The following is a 21,023-nucleotide window of genomic DNA, read 5'->3' on the forward strand; positions in this document are numbered from 1 at the left end:
ATGTCAGCAATGATGCCATGTCTCAGGACGGAGGTTTTCTAGCAGGGCTTCATGCAGGCTTGGATCTGTGGCGTTCAAGCTGGGAGGGAAAGGAGAGGCAGAGACCTGATGCTGCAGATACACATATAGAAACAAGACTCACGGAAAGTAAGTGGAAAACCCTGTTCAGTTTCGCGGGTATTCTTTGCTGCTAGTGTAGATAAAAAGACATCTTCAATATCAGAGTGTGACAATTTAATGCACAACCATTATAAAGGCAGATTATATTGCACAGGTTACCTCCATTGTATCTCTGCTTACTCGGACTCACATGTAGTTACTTCTGTTCACACAGCAAATAGATCATAAATGGCAATGAGTTAGCTCTGGCTCCTGTGTGCCATGGGATAGTTAAAATGTGGGGGGACTGAAATTAGAATTGGACAACCTTCTAATAAATTTCTTTCTGCCAACTAAAGAAAACTGCAAATGCATTCATGTTGTTTTCTGTACAAATATACTATAGTATTAAAAAGGACCAGTTCTCCAGCCAACTTCATTTACAACAGATTTTGCAGAAATAAAAATCTCTTCAGTCCATGATGCAGTTCATGCGCCAACATCTGAAGGTGGCGCTGTGTATCTGTAGGAGTACAGCTTGTTGTCTGCCCCTCCACTTAGGATCAGCTGCAGAAAGAAAAAATAAAATATATATATTCTATTTTGACTAATATAACTACCAATATACAAATAATTCTATATAATTACTACTATAGTACAGTAGAGGATGCCCCTAAAAACCTGAAATATACTGACTGCTACCCAAAGTGAATTCCAGCTACCCCTTTGCAGTTTTCCTGTTGTAATCAGGGGATCACGCAGAGGATGTGAAATGGTGCAATGATGTCACTACATCACACTGACTGTGTCGGGTAGCGGATAGCAGGATGGAGGTCGCTTGTCATCGGAACGGGGTTATGAGAGTTCCTATTTTTTATTTATTTTAAAGGCACAAAGGGGGCACATTATATGTAGGAGAATACCATTGTATGGTGGAACCATGGGGGAGCATTACTAATGTATGGGCACAAATAGGGATATTATTTTATGTATATTGAATGGGGCACATAGTGGACAATACTACTGTGTGGAGAAAAAAGGCAAACTGGGTCAACTGCCAAGTAGGGAACACAAAAGGAGCTTTATTACTATGTGGGGCACAAAAAGGGAGGGGCCATTATAACCATTTGGGGTACTATGGAGGACAAGTGTAGAAATGGGGAAAAGGTGGGGTAGATGCTTGTACATTACACAAATCAAAAGTTGTGGCTTGAAGAAGTCTTCACAGTGAGCTGGGCCGAATGGAAAAGAAAATGTAAAGTGAACAATTCCAACAAAAACGTCATCTGTAAGTTACTAGATACAAGTCTACCGTTTTCACTTATACGGTTTGCAGAAGGCCAGTGTAGAATGCAAATACCACTGTACAGTCACTATATGATGGTAATTTTGGTCATAGTATAGCAGTATGGTGGAATTATGTGATGGTAATTTGTTTTCATGTTCTGGCAGTATTCTTTGGCTCTTACATTGTGATATTATTCGTAATGTTGGTCTTGGTTTACTAGGTTTTTGTTCACTAACAGTATGGTTATAGCATTTGTCATCTGTATGGTCGTGTTAATTGTATGACTGGATTATGTAGAGCTGTAGCAACCCCATGTGGCTTTGTACATCTGAGCATCATGCTGGTGATGGCATAACGTTTGTCCTGGGTCCCACATGATTCTAGTTAAACCCATGATTACATTCCCTTATAACAAGACCTTTCAGCTCTCCTGATATGTCTGTTCTAGTAAATGCTGTATTTTTTTCTATATAAGACGCACTTTCCACCCCAAAATTGGGGTAAAAATGGCAGTGCATCGTATAAAGAGATTCTAGTAAGTAGGCGTGGGGAGCTGTAAGTAAAGAGCTGCTAGCGCTGGCTTTACTCACTGCTCCCCGGTCTTCCTCTGGGCACCACACCGTGCTGTCCTGACTTCAAACAGCGTCAGAACCTAGTGCGCGCACTATGACCTGACGCTGTGCAACGTCAAGTCACAGTGCTGTGCAGGCCCTGAGAAAACAAGGGAGCGGTGAGTGCAGAGCACCGTCCGGAGCATTAAGGTCTATTTAGTCATTTTTCGTCCGATGAAAAATCTTTTTTTTCAGATTTTCCTCCTCTAAAACCTAGTTGGGTCTTAAAAAGCAAAATATCAAACTCTCTAGGATGGGAGGCCAGGAGTGGATGTAAAAAGAAGGAAAAGTATAAAAGGAAAGGCTGGAACTCCTCCATTCTGTATCCACTCCTGCATTCGGCTCAAAAAAACTGCCACAAAAGCCCATGTGTAATTCAAGCCTAAATAATATGTACAAGAATCCATTGCCCAAGATAATATTTAGGAGATGCTAAAATCACTGCCCTGATATAATCTAAAAGGGGCAGTCAAATGTATCAGTAATAAAACAAGGATGTTTCATGTTACGGTTCTTACCCCATGTTCTGTCCAGTCAACGCTTAAAACTTTATCTCCGTGTGCAGAAAGATCATATAGAGGTGCTTTACAACTGGAGAAATGAGCAGAAATAACAGCTATGCTGAATACCACGGCAGAAAGGATATATCAAGAACGAGTAGTGAATCATTCAACAACAGATGTGAATTCATGGACAACATGTGTGGACATCTACCTCCTGGTGTCCCAGAGCTTCACATAGCGATCAAGAGATCCAGAGACAAGTTGCTGTTCATTGGTGGGGGACCATTTCACTGCTGTTACCCAGCCCGTGTGAGAAGTTAAGGACAGCAGAACCAGGGACCCATCTGTAGAGGAAAGCAACATTTATGAAGAACTCTTCCCTTATTCTCGGATAACTCTATGCTTAATGAAGACCTGCCATCTCTCCTGATATTCAGTAATAACAATTCTGGAGCATGTCCTCATCTGTTGTGCCATTCCTCTATTCCTACTAGAAGATGAATGAACCGCCAGGAGTTTGTAATAAAAGGTCCATCTGGATGTTACCAGTTGGGAGCGTGTCCGTCACTGTGCAGGGACACCCCACCCCTCCAACTGGCAACACCCAGATGGACCTTTAATGTAAACGGCTAGTAATTCATTCATAATTTCTAGACGGATCAATAGAGGAAGGGCACAAAACTGTTCTATGGAAAGATACTCCAGAACTGTTATTCCATGGGGGACACAAGTAGTTATAGACATGTCAGGAGAGGTAACAGGTCCTCTTTAAAGGCAACATACAACAAAAAAAGAAACCAAAGGCACTTGATGCTTAAGCACAAAAGTCTGCAGCTGCACAATGGTTACATACTTGTCCTGTCCTGATTTTCCTGGGACAATCCAGCAAATTGGGCTGCAATTTCCTGGGACAAGCCTCGTTCCAAAATAGGTATTTTTTGAGCAGTCTGGGGGTGCTCCCAGGCGTGGGACTTAAGGAACTCCCGCAAAAAAAAAATTATTCTTTGACCTGTTAGAAAGGTAGATGATGTAGTCTTCCATCAGTGGCTGTATTTGGGAGTTATAACCTCCCTTTTGATCCTTAGCTGTGTCATGTGACCAACACTCTGACTTCCTGCTCTGTGTCAGTTGGAGATCAATTACATCTCTATTTATTCCTATGAGACTGAGGCCTCCTGCACACGAACGTGTGCGCCCGTGGCTGTGCTGCGAGCCGCAATGCACAAACACTGACCGCGGGGCAGCCGCAGCAGTTCGCAGACCCATTCACTTTAATAGATTCGCGATCCAGCCGTTCCGCAAAAAGATAGGACATGTTCTATCTTTTTGCGGAACGGAAGTAAGGGACAAAACCCCACGGAAGCATTCCGTAGTGTTCCATTCCGTGCCGCACCATTCTGCATCTCCGGACCCATTGAAGTGAATGGGTTCACATCCGTGATGCAGAATGCACACGGAACGGTGCCCGTGTATTTTGGATCCGCAAATGCGGTCCACAATACGGCAACTGGCAGCACCCGTTTGTGTGCAGGAGGCCTGACATTGAGGCTCCTATAGGAATACATAGAGAAACTGGCCTCCTGTCCACACATACGATGCGGTGTTATTTGGAAAGTCTGATTGCTGGTCACATGACACAGCCGAGAAGCAGAAGGGAGGGTTATAACTCACAAATACAGACACAGGTAAGAAGATTACCGTACATCATGTACCTTTCCAGCAGGTCAGAATAAAAAAAATTGTGGGAGTTCTTTAAAAGTCCCAGTTGTGGCTTTTTAATCCTTTAGTTTTTCACTCTCTGCCTTCCCAGAGATAACTATTTTTTTAAGTTGTACTTCCTAATGTCACCATTTAATATTGTAAAAAATGTAGTGGGAAGCTGGAAAAAAATTCCAAATGGGGTGGAATTAGAAAAAAACAAAAACCACAGTTTTCTACCACAGTTTTCTTGGTTTTGTTTTTACGGTATTCCCTACGTGGGAAAACTGACCTGTTCCCTTCAGTCTCCAGGTCACTACGATTACAGTGATACCACAATTATATATAGTTTTTCTGTTTTATTCTGACCCCTATAACTTTTTTATATTTATGTCTATGGAGTTGTGCAAGGGCTTGTTTTTTGTGGGGCGACCTGTAGTTTTCAGTGGTTTTGTATCTGTAAGGCTACTTTCACACTGGCGTTTCTGGGTCCGCTTGTGAGATCCGTTTCAGGGCTCTCACAAGCGGCCCAAAACGGATCAGTTTAGCCCCAATGTATTCTGAATGGATAAGGATCCATTCAGAATGCATCAGTTTGCCTCCGTTCAGCCTCCATTCTGCTCTGGAGGCGGACACAAACGCTACTTGCAGCGTTTTAATGTCCGTCTGACGATGCAGAGCCAAACGGATCCGTCCTGACTTACAATGTAAGTCAATGGGGATGGATCCGTTTTCACTGACACAATATGGTGCAATTGAAAACGGATCCGCCTCCCATTGACTTTCAATGTAAGTCAAGACGGATCCGTTTGCATTATCATGAACCAAAAATAAATAATTTTTGTTTGTTTGTTCATGATAATGCAAACTGATCCGTTCTAAACGGATACAATCGTTTTCATTATAGGTGCGGATCCGTCTGTGCAGATACCAGACGTATCCGCACCTAACGCAGGTGTGAAAGTAGCCTAAAGTCTACGACCGATTAACTTTTTAGAGTTTTTTTTTTTTGAGGGGCGAAGTGCCGAAAAAAAACTTTGCAAATCGGCCATTTGATTTTTTCGAGTACAGCGTTCACTGTACCAGATGTTTATTTTAATAGTCCAGGCATTTTGGGACATGACGCTTGGATTTTTATATATATTTTTAAAACATATATATATATATATATTTTTTTTACTTTTAAACCCCCCCCTTCCATGTCTTTAATTTGCAATCTTTAGGCTACATGCACACGATCGTGTGCCCCCTGTGGCCGTATTGCGGCCTGCATACAGTGTTCCGCAATACACGGAATGGGTCCGCAATCACGGAGATGCGGAACAAAGGCATGGATTGGAACCCCACAAAAGCACTACGGAGTGTTTCCGTGGTGTTTCTGGCCATGCCTCCGCACCGCAAAAAAGTAGCGCATGCACTACAGATCGCAGACCCCATTCAAGTGAATGGGTACACGATCCGCATGCGGCTGCCCTGCGGTCTGTGCCCATGCATTGCGGACCGCAATTTGCGGTCCGCAGCACGGGCACGGAGCCCTAACGTTCGTGCGCAAGAGGCTTTAGACTGCATTTCTCATATTGTACTGTGATTTCACACAGCAGATTATGATGAATTCAGTCTTTTTTCTGCCACCTTCAGGCCTCCATAGGAACTATAGCTCTAATACCATGAGTTTATTCAGAGAGACCAGGATAATAGAAATAACCAATAATGCTATTGTTTTTTTCCCCCCAATATCCTGGCATGCGGGGGAGCCTTTCCAGCCCCGGTAGCACAGCGCTCCCGGGGAAAGCCACCGCAGATGCCATGGTAAAAACAGACCACTGCATTTGAGGGGTTAAAGGTCTGTGCTCGCCACTATTGACGATATATAACGGCCGTCTCAATACACAGGAAGTGTCATTCTCCAAGTTGGGGGAAGGGTGAGGGTAGGGGGTCACTATGAGCGCTCACCTTTAGTTCTTGGATCCCATAAACGGATATGTCTGTCTGCACTACCAGATGCCAGGCGCTTGCACAATGGCGAGTAGGAGATACAGTTAAATACTTTGCTGCCAGTCTGATAGATAACAAGAGAAAAGTGTTAACATGGATTTCATTCCGTATTACAACCATCCTCTATAAAACAACCACTCATTCTACTGCTGGATTCTTAAAAAAGGTGCTGGTCACTAATTATTTTCCAAAATGAACTGGAAATAGCACATAAAGTAATTTACTAATATAGGGGGAGATGTATCAAACTGGTGTAAAGTAGAACTGGCCTAGTTGCCCATAGCAACCAGATTCCACCTTTCACAGCTGCTTTGGAAAATGAAAGTTGGAATCTGACTGGTTGCTATGGGTAACTAAGCCAGTTCTACTTCACACCAGTTTGATAAATTTCCCCCATGATATATGGAGAACATACCATCCATCAGAAGCGTCCAGTGAACTACACACAGCACTGGCACTAGTTTACCTTGCCGTGAGCAGGGCAGTTCAATGGGGCTGCTTATGGCCTGATTGACCCTCTATCGGTGGCCATGTTGTTATATTGGTAAGTTACTTTGTGTTATTTCCAGCACATTTTGGAAAATCATTAAGCAGCAGACAGCCACTTATATGTTAAAAAAACCAAAACTCAGGACCACCTAGTGCTGTTAGAACTTATCTGCATGAGGTCCTCAAAGACATACAGGGATAACGGCAAGATGCAGGGGTGCCCCACAGCCTCAGTAGATGGAGGCCATCTGAAACTCCCCAAATATTAGGCCTTTTAGGGAACGGCCACACAGTCAGGCTTCTGCATCCAGTTTTGGAAGCCAAAACCAGGAGTGAATCAGAAAAAGACAAAACATATAAAGGTCAGATACTACTTCTCCTTTTTTAATTCATTGCTGGTTTTGGCTTCCAAAACTGCATGCAGAAACCTGACCGTGTGGCTGTACCCTTATGTTTCTCAGCAAAACCTGGATCACTCGGTCTGTGTTCAGCCAACACCCTCAGAGGGTCAACCACTGCTCAGAACCCTCCAACTATTGTGAAGGACCTGCAATGATGAATCAGCGCGGTTATCACTTCATTTTTATAATCAGTGGGGTCTAGGAGGTCCAACCCCCTACTGTTTGGTGCATCTTAGCGTAAGGGCGGATTGGCCATAGACCTTACAGGGAAATTTCCCGGTGGGCCGATGTCTGGGGGCTGCCTGGGCCCTCCTCAGGGCCAGCCAGTGGAAGTTTTTGGGGATGTGAGCAAGTGTATCTTCTGCTTACTTTTATCATTCATTTACATAAAATTGGCAAGATCATTTCAGCACATACAGAATTGTGTGTGCACAGGGGGCAAAAATAATGGTGACGAGTCAGGTATTTCAGTGAAAAAAAAAAAACAGTAAAGTAATTGAAGGGACAGATTTATTACAATAAACCATAGAGTTAGTCCTTGCAGTTCAAGAAAAAAAAAAATTCACATGAACTGGGGAACAGAACACTTACATGATGCCCTCCCTTTCATCTTTTTGGCTGTAGATCTACCAATTCCCAGACTTCTCTTCTGTCATCCAAGATGGCTACATCATTTCTCGGACTACCTGATGCCCACTGTAGATTTGGTAGCCCAAGAATATTCCTGCTGCCCTAGGATTGGCCAGCACTGCTCACGTAAACCGTCCTGGACAAGTAGGAAGTGCTTTGGGTTACCAATGCACAGTGTGTATCGAAGTCTGAGCAGCCATCTTGGATGACAGACGTGGAGCGAAAATTAGCGGATCTGCCAGTAAAAAGATGAAAATGAGTTCACCAGGTAAGTGTTCTGTTCGTTCCCCAGTTAATGTGAATTTTTCTCTTAAACTGTAGGGTAACTTTGAAACTAAATTGAACATATAGGCCCTGATTTATCATACCTTCACTCCAGAATTGCTTGGAAAAAGGTCACAAAATAGGGCTTTTGCGACCTTTTTCCTTTTTACACCACTCACTCCAGATTTGAAATGTGCGTGGAAAAGTAGGTGTGGTTAGATATGTTAATGAGTCACTCCAGATTTAACATTGAGACTTTTTTTAAATCTCACTCCAGGTGGAGGGTGGAGTAAGAAAACTGGAGGAATTTTTTCTAGACAAAAAGCTGTTTAAGTTTAAGACAAATTTATCAAACAACATGAGGCATCTGATGATATGTGGTATAAAGTACATTTGTGCAGATTTAAGCAAAACTGACTTCACATATTCCCCCCCCCCCCCCCATACTTACCAAAGTGGTCTTAGTTTCCCCTGCCTCAATGTCCCACACTTTGATAGTGTGATCCCACGATGCACTGCAAACCTCATCTGCATCTGACCACAGCACTGATGAAATCGCTTCATTGTGTCCAGAGAGAGTCACAACCGGTGTCTAAAAAAAAAAAAAAAGTGAAACCCTCAGTGACTGGGTATCTCCAGCAACATTCATCCCTCCATTCATGATGCCCATCACCCAATCCCCAGTTTTTAGCAAGCTGCACAGAAACTCAAATACTGGTCGCAAGTCTTTTCTGAATAAGCTGTACACTGCCTGAAGAAATTTACTAGGAATTATATTACTTATTAGATCCTTGCAGAACACATCTCAAGGTAAAACTTTCCAGTTTCTCACATCCTTACCAGTGACATTACCCAGAAACCTGTGCACAGCACAAGATCTTCTATCGTTTTCCAAGGATCAGATCGCCTCTTCATATAAACTTACCCTTGTTAATCCAAGCTGCTCCGTTTTCAGTTTCTTCTTTGGACGGTTTGACTTCTCCTCAACTTCGTCTTCTTCATCTGTTGGAACTGCAATGGAACCAAAACTTCAGACCTCTAGTTCTGCCCAGGTATTTTTGCTGAGCTTTACATTATACAGAAGCCAGACCCCAACTATCAGAATATCATGACGTACTAGTGGACAATACCTTTATCTCCCTAACAATCACAATGAAATCAGTAGACATGCCCTGAACGTTTCACTTTTTGATAATGTAGACATTAAATGGGTTGTATGACCCAAAACCAAGAGCCAGGAAGGTGCTTAAAGGCTATGTACACCTTCGGAAGCAATTTTTTTTAGGATTGCATTTTACAAATTTTGGGCAAAAAATAAAATAAAAAAAATTTCAATTGGTCTTTATTAAAAATATTGAGCTATTCTGCTACAAAGGCTTAAAGGTGTATTCCCATCTCAGACAATGGGGGCATATCGCTAGGATATGTCCCCATTGTCCGATAGGTGTGGGTCCCACCTCTGGGACCCGCACCTACAATGAGAACGGAGGATTGATCGGAGGAGGATTGAATGGGAGCGCACCGCACTTGCGGCCACCAATCCCAATTTCTATGGGGCCAACGGAAATAGCTGAGCCAGCGCTTGGCTATTTTCGGCCAGGCCCCATAGAAATGAATAGAGGGTGGCTGCGCATGCGCAGTGCGCCCTCCACAACCTTCAGGGGTCCGTTCTTGAGGTAGGTGCAGGTCCCAGAGGTATGCCCGATATGCCCCCATTGTCTGAGATTAGAATACCCCTTTAACTGTTTTTATAGCTGTGTGAATCATACATTTTACTCTCACTTTGTGCTGGTCATCTAATAACCCTCATCCTAATTTACTAAGAGGTCATAAACACTTATTTCAGCTACATTCCTATCAGTAAAGATAAAAACTGAGCTATAATCAGTGTTTATAAGGTCAGAGATCAGAAGCGTCACATGGCTGACAGAGAAAATTTAGAACCCTCTATTACAGCATCTCAGCCCTGCACAGAAAAAAAATAAAAATTCCATATTTGTAATAAAGACCAATAAAAAAAAATTAATAAAAGATTTTTAGCTCAAAATGAGTACAATGCAATAATACTAAAATGTCCCCAAAGGTGTAAGTAGCCTTTAATATAAGGCACTGAGACTTACTTTCTGCCACTCTGTTCCATTCCAGCACCGAGGATCCTGCCCCTGCTCTTTGTGGTCCAGAAGTTTGACATCCCATCAGTGGTCATGTGCAAGCATTCACTGGCCTCAAAGGTGACATGTCCCCAGGCGGCACATTTCACCACTGTAGGCCATGGATGGCTGCAGCGGTGCACGTGACCACGAGCAGGATGTCACATTTCCAGTCCACCAGAGGTGGGAGTCTCAGAGTTAAAAAAGAGCAGCCGTGAAAAAAATAAAAAAATAAAATATATATGGCTAAATTTAAAGGCTCATGGAAAGATTACTAGTGCATAATTTTGGCCCCTTTAGTGCTTATTAAAGGGATATTTTGGTTTCATGATATTGATGACCGATCCTCAGGATAACCCATCAATATCAGATCTGTGGGGGGCCATGGCACTCACGCGAGCGATGTGTTCTCTACAATGTTTACTCATGGTGGGTGCAGTATAATTACAGAGGTTTGTCCCAACCATGTGAACAAGACAAACGGCTGTAATTACACCGTGCCACCACTAGAATGGAGACTGTATGCACAAACATTGAAGAGGATGCAGCGCTCATACGAGTCGCGTGGCCTCTTCAAACAGCCGATTAGCCGGGATGCCAGGCGTTGGCTTCTTGACTATTTGATACTGATTACTTATCCTGAGGATAGATCATCAATATCACGAAAGTGGAATACCCCTTGATGACTAGTACTAACCTGCAGACCAGATCTTCAGCATCTTGTCCCATGATCCACTGCAAAACTAATCAGAAGACAAGCACAGTTATGATAAGTCATCTTGTTAGCAAGGCATTAAATAGTAAATTGTTTGAATGAATAAGATAGGCCGGGATCCCCACCGACCATATTTGAATGAAGCACAGTGCCTGTGCAGGCGCCCTATATCTCACTTCAAAGTTTATGGGACTGAGGGAGATAACCGTTCAATGTTGACTATGAAAAAAGCCCTTTTTTTTTTTTTTTTTTTTTTTTTTTTAATTTATTTAATTTTTTTGTTGCAAAATACAGTACCAAAAATTACACCATTATTTCATCATGTAACAAATCCCCCTCTTACTTTATAACCACCCTCCCTCCACTCCCACCCCTTTTCTTCCACGGAGCGGCCGTAATACCAGCTGTTTCTGTTTAATGTTTTAATATTTTAATTATTTGGTGTTATTTTTGATGTTATTTTTTCCACCTACCCCATATCCGCCGCCAAACTACTTTTTTTTTTTCAGTATAGGCAAGGTTATATTCATAAAGCATTACCCTGTCCATATATTCTATCCATTCCTGGAAATTGGGGTATTTTATAGAACCCCAATATTTAACTATTATTATTTTAGCCAAAGCAATACCCCGTAACCAGAGTAATTGCTCAGTTTTATTTTTATTTATCTCTGGGAAGGTGCCCAGAATCACAAGGTCAATGCAAGCTTCATATTTCAGGGGGGAGCTATTCTGTAATTTCCGAAATATGAAAAAAGCCCTTTAAAGGGCTGGATAGGTCACCAGTATCTGATCGTGGGGGTCTGACACCCAGGACCCCCGCCGATCAGCTGTTTGAGAAGACACTGGTGCTCGCAGTAGTGCCACAGCCTTCTCTAGGCCAATGATGACACGTTCATTGGTCACGTGACCTAGGCGCAGCTCAGCCCCACGGAAGTGAATGAGGCTGAGCGCGATACCAAGCACATCCGCTTTACAATGTATGGTGCTGTGCTTGCTAAGCTGTGAGAAGGAAGCGGTACTTCTCAAACAGCTGATCGGCGGAGGTCCCGGGTGTCGGACCCCCACTGATCAGACAGCGGTGACCTATCCAGAGGATTATCAGTATAAAAATCGTGGAAAACCTTTTTAAGGCATGATACTAATGACGTCCATATTTACTTTACTGCCGGATCCGTCCACAGCTATGGTGTCCACACTGCCAGCATGTCCTCTGCAACAATGAAGAGCCTTCACTTTATTCTTCTCAGCATTCCACTCCCACAGAAGGATGGTCTGGTCCATTGATGCACTCAGTAACAAACAGGACAGGCTGTCTATAAGGGAGAACAAGTCACAAATCTCACAACTCTACACGCGTATATGGGGGGCTATTCCAGACTTCACATGCTTGTTACACTAAATCTGAAGATTAGATTATTGAGTGGCCTGTCACCTCAATACCCTGAATTAAAGGGTGGCAAAGGATGGGAAAATAGCCAGTCCCCTTCAAATCTGAAAGAAAATGCCTGTGTAACTACCCATGAACATTAGGGGGCATTCACACAACCATTTTTTCTGTCCGATCTAAATTGCATTTATTTCTATGGGGCTGCAAAACACGTGGAGAGCACATGGATGTTATCTGTGTGCTGTCCGAGCTGCAAATTATAGAACATGTCTAATTATTGTCTTCCGGCCCAAGTGCGGAATGCACAAGGACTTTATCTGTATTTTGCAGACCCCAGACTAATGATGTCTGATTCCACCAATGATCTCAAGTTTACAGGAGTCTCTGGAGTGTACACATGTCAGATTTCAACACCCCCTAATCCTCCTGGAGCATAAGACTCGCCTCTCTCCTCCTCAAGTGTTTATGGGAGGACAGGAACCAAAAACCTAGATTTATATATGTAATATTAAAAGACTCCTGTAAGGAATTGCGCAATAAAATTTTATAACTGGAAATAGAAAAGTTACCTTTCTTCACCCAAGCAACATCTTTAACAACTTCAGTATGGCCTGCAATGGTCATTAGTGGCTTCCCTTCCACTGACCAGATCCGACATGTCTTATCATAAGAACCAGTTAAAATCCTTGGCACAAAATGAGAAAAAAAGATGCACGTTAAAGGGGTTTTCTGACTGTTTTATACTGATGTCCTATACTCAGGATAGGTCTTCTATATCTGATCAGAAGGGGTCCAACAACTGGGACCCCGGCTGGCCAGCTGTCTGAGCAGACCATAGTGCTCTGGTGAGCGCCGTGGCCTTCTCGCTGCTTTGCCTAGGCCAGTGATGTCACGTTCATTGGTCACATGGCTTAGGTGCAGCTCAGTCCCGATCAATAGAATGGGGCCGAGCTGTGATACCAATGGACGACTCTGTGCTCGGTAAGCTGTGAGGAGGCCACTCAACCATGCACTGTGGCCTTCTCAAACAGCTGATCGGTCTCAGGCTTCGGACCCACACCAATCAGATACTGATGATCTATCCTGTGGATAGGTCCTCAGTATAAGGCCTCATGCACACGACCGTTGTGTGCATCTGTGGCCGTTGTGCCGTTTTTTTTCGCGGACCCATTGACTTTCAATGGGTCTGTGGAAAAATCGGAAAATGCACTGTTTTGCAGCTGCATCCGTGATCCGTGTTTCCTGTCCGTCAAAAAAATATGACCTGTCCTATTTTTTTGATGGACAACGGTTCACGGACCCATTCAAGTCAATGGGTCCGTGAAAGAACACGGATGCACACAAGATTGGCATCCGCGGCCGTAGGTTACTTTCATACAGACGGATCCGAAGATCCGTCTGCATAAAAGCTTTTTCAGAAATGAGTTTTCACTTCGTGAAAACTCATATCCGACAGTATATTCTAACACAGAGGCGTTCCCATAGTGATGGGGACGCTTCTAGTTAGAATATACTACGAACTGTGTACATGACTGCCCCCTGCTGCCTGGCAGCACCCGATCTTTTACAGGGGGCTGTGATCAGCACAATTAACCCTTCAGGTGCCGCACCTGAGGGGTTAAATGTGCATATCATGGCCCCCTATAAGAGATCAGGGGCTGCCAGGCAGCAGGGGGCAGACCCCCCTCCCTCCCCAGTTTGAATATAATTGGTGGCCCCCCCCCCGCTATTGTAATATCATTGGTGGCCAGTGTGCGGCCCCCCCCCCCATTGTAATATCATTGGTGGCCAGTGTGCGGGCCCCCCCCCCCCTATTGTATTGATATCATTGGTGGCCAGTGTGCGGCCTCCCCTTCCCCCGATCATTGGTGGCAGCGGAGATTCCGATCAGAGTCCCAGTTTAATCGCTCTGGGGCTCCGATCGGTAACCATGGCAACCAGGACGCTACTGCAGGCCTGGTTGCCATGGTTACTTAGCAATATTACAATATTAGAAGCATCATACTTACCTGCTGGCTGCTGCGCTGTCTGTGTCTGGCCGGGAGCTCCTCCTACTGGTAAGTGACAGGTCTGTGCGGCGCATTGCTTAATGATCTGTCACTTACCAGTAGGAGGAGCTCCCGGCCAGACACAGACAGCGCAGCAGCCAGCAGGAAAGTATGATGCTTCAAATATTGTAATATTGCTAAGTAACCATGGCAAGCAGGCCTGCAGTAGCGTCCTGGTTGCCATGGTTACCGATCGGAGCCCCAGAGCGATTAAGCTGGGACTCCGATCGGAATCTCCGCTGCCACCAATGATCGGGGGGGGGGGGGAAGAGGCCGCACACTGGCCACCAATGATATTAATACAATAGAGGGGGAGCGGGGGGCGCACACTGGCCACCAATGATAATACAATACAGGGGAGGGGGGGGGGGGGATAATTGTGCTGATCACAGCCCCCTGTAAAAGATCGGGTGCTGCCAGGCAGCAGGGGGCAGTCATGTACACAGTTAGTAGTATATTCTAACTAGAAGCGTCCCCATCACTATGGGAACGCCTCTGTTTTAGAATATACTGTCGGATCTGAGTTTCACGATGTAACTCAAATCCGATGGTATATTCTAACAGAGGCGTTCCCATGGTGATGGGGACGCTTCAAGTTAAAATATACCATCGGAGTGGCGATGTGCCTGCCGTACATAAGTTCATACAGTATTTACAAAATAATACCTACAATCTCAAATTCACATACAGTGAGGATTCTAGTATGATGAATTTTCTGGACCTAAAACTCATAGGTATTCCAAATAAAATTATTCAAACAGAAACATACAGAAAAGAGATTGCAGGGAATACAATTTTACGGGCAGACAGTCATCACTGTTATCATACTATCAAATCCATCCCAGTGGGAGAATTTATACGGGCCAGGAGAAACTGTAATACAACAGAAGCTTTCAAAAGGGAATGTCACGTAATATGGCAGCGCCTTTTGGAAAGAAAATATCCTGAATGGATGATCTTAAGAGGCTTCCAAATAGCAAAAAACAAACCTAGGGAGTTTCTGCTGTTTAAAAATAATAAAAATAACCCCAAAAATAAAATGATATACAAACATTCCAAACATGTTGTCAGAAAAAATAATAATAATATTGAATCCAGAAGTACAAAGGAAGAGCCAAGGGAAGATAATAAGAACAAAATAACACAACCTACTTTGGTACTTCCGTACAGCCGCCAATATAATATAATTCAAAATATGAAGATAACATACTCAATACGGTACTAAAAGAGGGCTGTAGGATAGTATCAAAAAGACCTTAAACAATAGGAAACTCTTTGTCCCCGTCCATGTTTGTACGGGAAATTTGTCCACAAACAGACACATGGTTGACATACAAGGGGTTCACACGCCGCGGTAGTCAGCGATGCCGCACTTGTAATTATGTACAAAACACAAAAAACCTTTTCCAACACAGACTTATAATATCAAGTCTTACATCAACTGCAACACAAAAGCAGTAGTTTATGTGATCTGGTGTGAACAATGTGACAAAATGTATATAGGGTGCACTATAAGAAAATTCAAAAACAGAATTTTAGAACACCTAAACTATATAGATAATCCCTCTTATACTAACATATCAAATGTGGCAAGACATTTTATTGAAAAAAACAACCGCTGCCTCAAGTATTTCAAAACATATGCCATAGAACAGGTTAAAACCTCTATCAGAGGAGGAGATATAAAACACCAAGTCAATCTGAGAGAGGCCTTTTGGATATTCAAACTGGAAACAAGATATCCAAAAGGAATAAATATGAGAAGGGAAATTATGCACTTTTATTAAATGTTGCTTTTTTCTTTTCTTTTTGTGGCATGTATGTCGAACAATTATGTATATCTTCTATTAAAATATTCAGTAGCATTCTCTGAAAAACCAAACTGAGAAGTAACGCAACTATAATGTGAATGGATACCTATTTAACGCAGCAGACTAGTTAGCAGAGTTTTTCCGCATTGCCCTTTTTTTATTTCTATTATTTTATCTGCATGTTACATAATTTTTATTATGTTAGAAGAGATAATTTGTATGTATTGAAACAAGCTTGTTTTTAAAGTAACATTATGTAAATCTCTGTATGTTAGATATTCGAATGGAATGAATCTGATGCTCCAGGTGATAACTATTAGAGACATGTGTTGCGCAAAGGGGAGGAATCCTAATTGCCCCATGCTATTCCCTCTCCCCACCCTCTGCATAGCCAAGGTGGGAGTGACTACAGCGCTAATTACACACATTTGAGCTCTTACTTATACCCGAGAACACCAGACGCACACCACTGTTACGAATAAGAACCTTTCGAAACGCGTCAACAGCCTACACCAGAGAGAATTTGAGTCCTGTATTGTCTGTGCACAATTGCTAAATAAAGACGGAGAATTTGACACTTCAAAAAAGTGAGTGCTGGAGTCTGAATCTTCCCATTATTTCTCTGTACCTGTCCAAGGAGGTTGAAAAACCAAGGCACTGAGCACGCGGATACATTTCAACCGCAGAAATAGTGAGCCGGTATTTCTACTTTACGCACAATTAACCCCTTCAGGTGCGGCACCTGAAGGGTTCATTGTACTGATCACAGCCCCCTGTAAAAGATCGGGTGCTGCCAGGCAGCAGGGGGCAGTCATGTACACAGTTAGTAGCATATTCTAACTAGAAGCGTCCCCATCACTATGGGAACGCCTCTGTGTTAGAATATACTGTCGGATCTGAGTTTCACGATGTAACTCAAATCCGATGGTATATTCTAACATAGAGGCGTTCCCATGGTGATGGGGACACTTCAAGTTAAAATATACCATCGGATTGGAGAAAACTCTGGATCCGTTTGAAATTGCACCATATTGTGTCAACGTCAAACGGATCCGTCCCCATTGACTTGCATTGTAATTCAGGACGGATCCGTTTGGCTCCGCACGGCCAGGCGGACACCAAAACGACTTTTTTTTTTCATGTCCGTGGATCCTCCAGAAATCAAGGTAGACCAACGGACGAAAAAACGGTCACGGATCACGGACCAACGGAACCCCGTTTTGAGGCCTAAAACCCCTTTAACCACCTCAGCCCCCAGTGCTTAAACACCCTGAAAGACCAGGCCACTTTTTACACTTCTGACCTACACTACTTTCACCGTTTATTGCTCGGTCATGCAACTTACCACCCAAATGAATTTTACCTCCTTTTCTTCTCACTAATAGAGCTTTCATTTGGTGGTATTTCATTGCTGCTGACATTTTTACTTTTTTTGTTATTAATCGAAATTTAACGATTTTTTTGCAAAAAAATGACATTTTTCACTTTCAGTTGTAAAATTTTGCAAAAAAAACGACATCCATATATAAATTTTGCTCTAAATTTATTGTTCTACATGTCTTTGATTAAAAAAAAATGTTTGGGTAAAAAAAAAATGGTTTGGGTAAAAGTTATAGCGTTTACAAACTATGGTACAAAAATGTGAATTTCCGCTTTTTGAAGCAGCTCTGACTTTCTGAGCACCTGTCATGTTTCCTGAGGTTCTACAATGGCCAGACAGTACAAACACCCCACAAATGACCCCATTTCGGAGTAGACACCCTAAGGTATTCGCTGATGGGCATAGTGAGTTCATAGAACTTTTTATTTTTTGTCACAAGTTAGCGGAAAATGATGTTTTCTTTCTTTTTTTTTTTTTTTCTTACAAAGTCTCATATTCCACTAACTTGTGACAAAAAATAAAAACTTCCATGAACTCACTATGCCCATCACGAAATACCTTGGGGTCTCTTCTTTCCAAAATGGGGTCACTTGTGGGGTAGTTATACTGCCCTGGCATTCTAGGGGCCCAAATGTGTGGTAAGGAGTTTGAAATCAAATTCTGTAAAAAATGACGAGTGAAATCCGAAAGGTGCTCTTTGGAATGTGGGCCCCTTTGCCCACCTAGGCTGCAAAAAAGTGTCACACATCTGGTATCGCCGTATTCAGGAGACGTTGGGGAATGTGTTTTGGGGTGTCTTTTTACATATACCCATGCTGGGTGAGATAAATATCTTGGTCAAATGCCAACTTTGTATAAAAAAAAATGGGAAAAGTTGTCTTTTGCCAAGATATTTCTCTCACCCAGCATGGGTATATGTAAAATGACACCCCAAAACACATTCTCCACCTTCTCCTGAGTACGGAGATACCAGATGTGTGACACTTTTTTGCAGCCTAGGTGGGCAAAGGGGCCCATATTCCAAAGAGCACCTTTCGGATTTCACTCGTCATTTTTTACAGAATTTGATTTCAAACTCCTTACCACACATTTGGGCCCCTAGAATGCCAGGGCAGTATAACTACCCCACAAGTGACCCCATTTTGGAAAGAAGAGACCCCAGGGTATTCGCTGATGGGCATAGTGAGTTCATGGAAGTTTTTATTTTTTGTCACAAGTTAGTGGAATATGAGACTTTGTATGAAAAAAAAAAAAAAAAAAAAAAAAAATCATTTTCCACTAACTTGTGACAAAAAATAAAAAATTCTAGTAACTCGCCATGCCCCTCACGGAATACCTTGGGGTGTCTTCTTTCCAAAATGGGGTCACTTGTGGGGTAGTTATACTGCCCTGGCATTTTCCAGGGGCCCTAATGTGTGGCAAGTAGGTAAATGACCTGTGAAATCCTAAAGGTGCTCTTTGGAATGTGGGCCCCTTTGCCCACCTAGGCTGCAAAAAAGTGTCACACATCTGGTATCGCCGTATTCAGGAGACGTTGGGGAATGTGTTTTGGGGTGTCTTTTTACATATACCCATGCTGGGTGAGAGAAATATCTTGGCAAAAGACAACTTTTTCCATTTTTTTATACAAAGTTGGCATTTGACGAAGATATTTCTCTCACCCAGCATGGGTATATGTAAAATGACACCCCAAAACACATTCCCCAACTTCTCCTGAGTACGGCGATACCAGATGTGTGACACTTTTTTGCAGCCTAGATGCGCAAAGGGGCCCAAATTCCTTTTAGGAGGGCATTTTTAGACATTTGGATACCAGACTTCTTCTCACGCTTTGGGGCCCCTAGAATGCCAGGGCAGTATAAATACCCCACATGTGACCCCATTTTGGAAAGAAGACACCCCAAGGTATTCAATGAGGGGCATGGCGAGTTCATAGAATTTTTTTTTTTTTGGCACAAGTTAGCGGAAATTGATATTTTTTATTTTTTTCTCACAAAGTCTCCCGTTCCGCTAACTTGGGACAAAAATTTCAATCTTTCATGGACTCAATATGCCCCTCACGGAATACCTGGGGGTGTCTTCTTTCCGAAATGGGGTCACATGTGGGGTATTTATACTGCCCTGGCATTCTAGGGGCCCTAAAGCGTGAGAAGAAGTCTGGAATATAAATGTCCAAAAAATTTTACGCATTTGGATTCCGTGAGGGGTATGGTGAGTTCATGTGAGATTTTATTTTTTGTCACAAGTTAGTGGAATATGTGACTTTGTAAGAAAAAAAAAAAAATTCCGCTAACTTGGGCCAAAAAAAAGACTGAATGCAGCCTTACAGAGGGGGGGGGGGGGGGGATCAATGACAGGGGGGTGATCAATGACAGGGGGGGGGATCAATGACAGGGGGGTGATCAGGGAGTCTATATGGGGTGATCACCCAACTGTCATTGATCACCCCCCTGTAAGGCTGCATTCAGACGTCCGTATGATTTTTACGGATCCGATCAGTCTATCAGTGGATCCGTAAAAATCATGCGGACATCTGAATGGAGCTTTACAGGGGGGTGATCAATGACAGAGGGGTAATCAATGACAGGGGGGTGATCAGGGAGTCTATATGGGGTGATCACCACAGTCATTGATCACTCCCCTGTAAGGCTGCATTCAGACGTCCGTATGATTTTTACGGATCCGATCAGTCTATCAGTGGATCCGTAAAAATCATGCGGACATCTGAATGGAGCTTTACAGGGGGGTGATCAATGACAGAGGGGTAATCAATGACAGGGGGGTGATCAGGGAGTCTATATGGGGTGATCACCACAGTCATTGATCACTCCCCTGTAAGGCTGCATTCAGACGTCCGTATGATTTTTACGGATCCGATCAGTCTATCAGTGGATCCGTAAAAATCATGCGGACATCTGAATGGAGCTTTACAGGGGGGTGATTAATGACAGAGGGGTAATCAATGACAGGGGGGTGATCAGGGAGTCTATATGGGGTGATCACCACAGTCATTGATCACTCCCCTGTAAGGCTCCATTCAGACGTCCGTATGATTTTTACGGATCCGATCAGTCTATCAGTGGATCCGTAAAAATCATGCGGACATCTGAATGGAGCTTTACAGGGGGGTGATCAATGACAGGGGGGTGATCAATGACAGGGGGGTGATCAGGGAGTCTATATGGGGTGATCACCACAGTCATTGATCACTCCCCTGTAAGGCTGCATTCAGACGTCCGTATGATTTTTACGGATCCGATCAGTCTATCCGTAAAAATCATGCGGACATCTGAATGGAGCTTTACAGGGGGGTGATCAATGACAGGGGGGTGATCAGGGAGTCTATATGGGGTGATCACCTCCGTCATTTATCACTCCCCTGTAAGGCTGCATTCAGACGTCCGTATGATTTTTACGGATCCGATCAGTCTATCAGTGGATCCGTAAAAATCATGCGGACATCTGAATGGAGCTTTACAGGGGGGTGATCAATGACAGGGGGGTAATCAATGACAGGGGGGTGATCAGGGAGTCTATATGGGGTGATCAG

General features: G+C 43.3%; 1 protein-coding gene across 1 annotated transcript in view; it reads right to left on the reverse strand.

Moving 5' to 3' along the window:
- Positions 1 to 212: 212 nt before the first annotated feature.
- Positions 213 to 21,023, reverse strand: part of WDR12 (WD repeat domain 12) — a 32,396-nt gene continuing 11,585 nt past the window's right edge. Inside the window, exons 5-13 of the mRNA XM_040439663.1 lie at positions 12,803 to 12,918; positions 12,005 to 12,159; positions 10,826 to 10,871; positions 8,904 to 8,989; positions 8,430 to 8,570; positions 6,153 to 6,258; positions 2,713 to 2,845; positions 2,517 to 2,589; positions 213 to 666 (exon numbers count right to left, since the gene is read on the reverse strand). Of these exons, the coding sequence (XP_040295597.1) occupies positions 589 to 666; positions 2,517 to 2,589; positions 2,713 to 2,845; positions 6,153 to 6,258; positions 8,430 to 8,570; positions 8,904 to 8,989; positions 10,826 to 10,871; positions 12,005 to 12,159; positions 12,803 to 12,918 (934 nt within the window). The 3' untranslated portion in view covers positions 213 to 588. The remainder of the gene's footprint in view (positions 667 to 2,516; positions 2,590 to 2,712; positions 2,846 to 6,152; positions 6,259 to 8,429; positions 8,571 to 8,903; positions 8,990 to 10,825; positions 10,872 to 12,004; positions 12,160 to 12,802; positions 12,919 to 21,023) is intronic.

This window comes from Bufo bufo, chromosome 7 (assembly GCF_905171765.1).
Source record: "Bufo bufo chromosome 7, aBufBuf1.1, whole genome shotgun sequence".
Classification (NCBI taxonomy): Eukaryota; Metazoa; Chordata; class Amphibia; order Anura; family Bufonidae; genus Bufo; species Bufo bufo.